We start from the raw sequence: 6,000 nt of genomic DNA on the forward strand, positions 1-6,000 counted from the left end.
AAGCATACGGTACATGGTAAGCACCCCTCCTGGTCTGCCTTTGAATATTCACATCAAGTACATAGAGGGTACAATTATCAACAAGTTTCCAACACATGAAACATGAGAAAGAAGACAGGCAGTCAACTTAGGGCAGAAAGCAAGAAAAATGCTGTACAAAAAGAATAGCATGTATGCCATCTCAGGTTGCACCAGATGTTGCTGCTGGTAAAAGGATGTGTGCTAGAAAACATTAAAGTAAACAGCCTATAACATGAAGGGAACTCAACAGTCAATACAAGCGCACATCCATATCCGAACAATGAATAATTCAGGGTTGAACGAGGAAATTGGAAAGCAGGTATGTTACATATATATTATACCACATACGACATGCAGATGTTTGGGAGAGCATGCAGTGATCTTAAATAAACACATGGCAACAGGAATCAATAACATGGAGGGATAGGTTAGGTAAGGGAGCAGCTCAGTAAGAAATGTGGTTTGATGGGGTAGAGATGGAGGATTCGTAAGTAGAATATTATCAGAAAGCAGTGTGCCTGGTTTTTACAGTAGATATGATATGCAGAAGATATGATATGAATTTCCACTAGGTTCTGAGCATACAGGAAACAGTCAATAATCACACACACAGGCTTCATACATGCCATACATTTAAACTACATTAATTCCACCCATAGGATGGGTAACAAAATACAGTTCACAGGGTTCTTTAAGTGCTTTAAATGTATTTTGGTGAACAAAGCCTATAATTTGGATTAGTGTGCGGCCATCAATATGTAGAAAGCATAAGGTGTGCAAAGATAACAGTAAATGGAGCAACCATTTTACAAGTATAAGCTTTGGTTGCCTTGCCAACTTCTTGCCACTCCCACATAAAAATGTTACATTTACTGCAACATGTGCAGGTAGCAGAAACATTTAAACAAATCTTATAAGAAACTGAAAATATACTGTGACATTCAGGTTATGACTTGGGCACATTTTCAGTTATCCCAACCAAGAATTTTCCCTCCATGGGGTGGGGGGTGGGGAATGCAGCCAACAAAGGGAAATGATCAACCAAGAGTCTGATGCAGGAAGAGCCGTGAGAAAAACTTGGCCCATACAGAGGCTATGAAAGGATGAAGCTGCAAGGAAAAGGGGCTAGGTGAATTGTAACCTAGATTGGGAAAGGGTAGCTAGAATGCAAGTGAAAGCTGGAAAACTGGAGAGGAACCAAGAAAATCAGGTGATTGGAAGTTTTAACTTTTAAAAAGCCTAACTTTTACTTATTGCTGATTTTTGTACAGAAAAAAAAAACCGAGTTCCGAAAAATGCTATATTGAGACATGTGACAAATGGAAGTATATTTATGTATAAATAAATACATGCCCAGAACAACATGAAAAAACATCATCAGCATGAAGAGTGCTGCTAACTGAGAAAACACGCAAAATCATCTGCTAAAGGGGTTGTATCCACTGTTGGTCATACTCAAAGCAGACCCAATTTAAAGTAGACCTAAATTAAAGGACATGACTGATTGAAGTCCCTTAGTGTCAACTGGTCTCCTCTGAGGTGAATTTAGTTGGCAATAACCCAAGCTGCATAGCTTAAATATAGCTGAGGTGCAACACTGCAATCCTAAACATGCTTACGCAATTGCCCAAAGAACTGTGCAGACTTAATCACAGACTTAATATCCAAAGGGGCAGCCAAGCTTTACACAACTTTCACAGTCGGCAGAACCTATAAATAAAATAAAACCTCAAAGCAACAGGAAGAGTTTGAATACCTTTATTAAGACTAAAAAAAGATGCACAAAGTAGGACACAAGCTCACAACTTCCCTTGCACACTTCTTCAGGCTGTTTTGTAAAGCAAAACATTTGTGCTTCGGGGTGTTTAAAAAGTTTGCCAACTACTTTGTGTGGCATTTTAGCAGGCATAATAATAAAATGCTGCGTGCTGCTGCTGAGCTTGGGGGTTTTCTTAGTGGACGGAAACAGCTACCTGCCTTTATTGTGTACACGCAAGATTCAGAAAAGGATGACCTCCAAATTGTATCTGAATGTACTTGAAGGCACACCTGCGTCAAGCACTTCACCCAAATCTCTCAAATACGGCCAGAAAATTGGGGTGGGAGATTGCTTCCTTACTGACTTCTGAGAGAGACTCAAGTGGGGTGCGTGAAGAAGTTAAAGACACCACTTAGAGAAGGGGAGAAGCAGAGAGAACACAGAAGGTGCACAGGGTGAAGAGGAGATATAGCAAATAGGTGAGGGTTTCGCAGGGAGGGAGCAAGAAAGAATCAATTTAACAACAAGAGGAATAGAAAGAGTCAATTTAACAACAAAAGGAATTTAAGCAAAGTGAGAGGAAGGAGGCGCGAAGTTAGGCTTAGCGGAGAGGCTTTTATGGAGGGTGATGTTACAGTGATGTTACAATATGGAAATTCATATTTTTTGGGGGGGGGGGAGGAAATGGCAAGAGCCCAGTTAAGGTGGAGAGGAAGCTGGTAGGGAGGGAAGGGGAAGAAGTTGGAGGAGCAAAGGGGAAGAAGTTGGAAGATGCAACAGTTAGGGACCAGCGAGGACTCACCCCCCCCCAAAAAAAGAGAGCCAGCAATGGAAGCACGTAATAAACTACTGGGACCCTTCCTACCCCCACGAAAAGGAAAGATACTGGATCCAAAACAAAAAAAATCCTCTTTTTTTGTTTTGACTATGGCAGACCAACACGGCTACCTATCTGTAACAGATACTGGATCCGTGAGACTCCTTCCTAAGACCTCCGGGTATAGGGCTGTACTGTATATAATTTCAATAAATAATAAAAACAGTAAGGGGAAATCTCAAAACGGGCCAGTGATAGATCCCCACCAAACACCCCAAGTAAAGGTAAATCAAAGTAGACCAGCGGGCCCCGCCAAACAAGCAAAGGGGGACCTCCCAAAAAGGAACAACAAGGGGGGGCATAACGGACCTACACGCCTCTTTCCCCCCACCCTAAAAAAAAAAAAAATCCCTGAACGGTGTTGAGAGGACATAATGGAAGGCACCATTGGGGGTCCCGCCCCCCAAAGAAAAAGTAAAGAAAGGTGGAGTTATGAGAAAGGGGAGGAAAAGGGAGACAAAATTGTGAGGGAAATTGGCGGCGGTTTGGGGAGGGGGGTGGGAGTCCGACCCTGAGGGGAAGGGGAAGTTGCCCCATGTCGGACCTCCTGCCTGCCTGCCTCCTTCCCTCCCTCGCCCTCCCGCCCTTCAAGCTCACCGAGGTCGTCCATATTGCCGCCGGGCCGCCACTCCCCGCTCGACTGGAGGGAAGCGCAGCCGCAACTTTGCCCTCTTCTTCTTCTTCCCTTCGCTCGCGCAGGCAGCGCGTCCCGGAGAAGCCCCGCTCGCTTCTCTCTCTCTCTCTCTCTCTCTCTCGCGCGCGCGCTCACACAAACCGCCCTCTCGCCGCCGCCGTAGCAGCAGCAAACCACCTCACGCGGGCGCGAGCTCGAACTCAGGTACGCGCACGCCTCCCCCCGCCACACTCCCAACCAACCCGCGACATAAATCTATACAGAGAGAGGGAGAGAAAGAGAGACCCCCGAATAGGCTTAGAAGCGCCACCGCCTCCTAGCGGCCGCCCGCGGGATGTGTGTGAGGCTAATATTCGACCCTCCGGGGTAGGAAGAAAGGAACGCACGCCGTCATTTTCATACAGTCACAAGCTCGCCTACCTCGCAGGGTTGTTGTGGGGATGATTTTTGTGGTTTTATGTTTTGATTTTGCTCTGCGAAGCGCCCTGAGGCCTCCGGGTATAGGGCAGTATAATAAATTAATAATAATAATAATAATAATAACAACAATAATAATAATTTTAAAAAATGGGAGACGTGGGGGTGAGCTCTGGGATTGAAATGTGGGATATATATGTAAATAATGGAACAGCTCCTTCCACTCCAGCATAACCTTTTTTTTAATGTATTTTTATTAAAGATTTTCTTGATTTACAAAAGTATGTGCAATGTCTCTCAGTTTCTTTTCCATGTAACATTTTTACAAATCAGTTTCATTTGTTGAGACATTAGGAAGAAAAGGGGGAAAGAGGTGGGGGGGAAGGATGGGGGGGGTCGGGTGATGATGTTTCTATTTTACTTAATATATGTAGGGTTTGGTGTAAGCGTTGCTCGCGCAGGTTCTTTGCTGTTCACTTGTGTTCCTTTGGTGGTGAGAGGGGTTGAACGGACCTGTTGAAATGTGTGCCCATCATCCCCACCCCACCCTACTTCGGATGTCCTTGTTATTTACTGGGAGGTTAACAATCACAAGAGCTCTGGCCATGTGTTCTTAAGTGTTATAACATACCTTCCGAATAGCTCAGCTGGGTGGGTGCTGATAACCCCGAGGTTGCAGGTTCGACTCCTGTATGGGACAGCTGCATTGATGGGGGTTGGACTAGATGGTCCTCAGGATCCCTTCCAAGTGTACAGTTCTATGATTTGCATTCTGGCCTTCCTCAAGGTGACTTACATTATTCTCCCACTCCCTGTTTTAATCTTTGCTGCAGCCTCTATGTGGTAGGTTAGGCTGAGAGACGGGTGGCTGCTCCAAGGTCAGCCAGTGAGCTCCTCTTGATGGTTGAGAGGAGCCTTGAACTCCTGAGGCCTTAGTTTGACACTCTAACTTCCACAGCACACTGTCACTCATAGCTCAGTGGTGCAGCATCTGCTTTGAATGCTGAAGGTCCCAGGTTCAATCCTCAGCTGCTCCAGGTAAGGATGGGTAAGGATGGGAATGTATCCCATCTGAAAAGCTGGAGAGCCACTGCCAGTCAGTGTAGACAATACTGAGCTAGATGAACTCATGGTCTGACTTGGTACTACACACAAAAATACAAGGAACTAAGAGGAGAGCACAAAATATGATCTGAAGCTTAACATCAAAAAAACGAAAATCATGGCCACTGGGCCCATCACCTCCTGGCAAATAGAAGGGGAAGGAATGGAGGGAGTGAGAGATTTTACCTTCTTGGGCTCCATGATCACTGCAGATGGTGACAGCAGCCACAAAATTAAAATACGCCTGCTTCTTGGGAGAAAAGCGATGGCAAACCTAGACAGCATCTTAAAAAGCAAAGACATCACCTTGCCAACAAAGGTCCGTATAGTTAAAGCCATGGTTTTCCCAGTAGTGACGTATGGAAGTGAGAGCTGGACCATAAAGAAGGCTGATCGCCAAAGAATTGATGCTTTTGAATTATGGTGCTGGAGGAGACTCTTGAGAGTCCTGTGGACTGCAAGAAGATCAAACCTATCCATTCTGAAGGAAATCAGCCCTGAGTGCTCACTGGAAGGACAGATCGTGAAGCTGGTGCTCCAATACTTTGGCCACCTCATGAGAAGAGAAGACTCCCTGGAAAAGACCCTGGTGTTGGGAAAGATGGAGGGCACAAGGAGAAGGGGACGACAGAGGACGAGATGGTTAGACAGTGTTCTCGAAGCTACCAGCATGAGTTTGACCAGACTGCGGGAGGCAGTGGAAGACAGAAGTGCCTGACATGCTCTGGTCCATGGGGACACGAAGAGTCGGACACGACTAAATGACTAAACAACAACAACATGTGCAAATCTAGAGTAGAGTCCTTAAGATGGTCGGGTGGAATCCTGTACACTTCCCTTCGGCAGCTCCTGCAGCCAAGCTGGTGCCAAACGTATTGCTTTGGTTTCCTTTGGACCACATCAGCAAGGCCGAGACCACCACCCCCTTAGTCTTGTCGTCTGGGCAGCTCAGGCACTGTGACAGTTTGACTTGGCTCCCAAGACAGACTAATGCCAACAAACTGACATCCAATTTATATATAGAACCATAGGGTTGGAAGGGAACACGAGGGTCATCTGGTCCAATCCCCTGCAATGCAGGAATTACATATTTACAGTCAGAAAATGCCACTATTTCCTTCTACAACTCTATCATCCTAAAACTGAGCCAACATCTATACAACAAATGTTTTGCATCTGCCTTTACCA

At 45.5% G+C, this 6,000-nt stretch overlaps 1 protein-coding gene across 1 annotated transcript in view; it reads right to left on the minus strand.

Annotated features, from left to right (window-relative positions):
- Positions 1 to 3,458, minus strand: part of PXN (paxillin) — a 62,060-nt gene extending 58,602 nt beyond the window's left edge. The window contains exon 1 of the mRNA XM_081892352.1: positions 3,255 to 3,458. Within this exon, the coding sequence (XP_081748478.1) occupies positions 3,255 to 3,267 (13 nt within the window). The 5' untranslated portion in view covers positions 3,268 to 3,458. The remainder of the gene's footprint in view (positions 1 to 3,254) is intronic.
- Between the last annotated feature and the right edge of the window lie 2,542 nt (positions 3,459 to 6,000).

Source organism: Podarcis melisellensis (genome assembly GCF_964234715.1).
Source record: "Podarcis melisellensis genome assembly, chromosome: 16".
Classification (NCBI taxonomy): Eukaryota; Metazoa; Chordata; class Lepidosauria; order Squamata; family Lacertidae; genus Podarcis; species Podarcis melisellensis.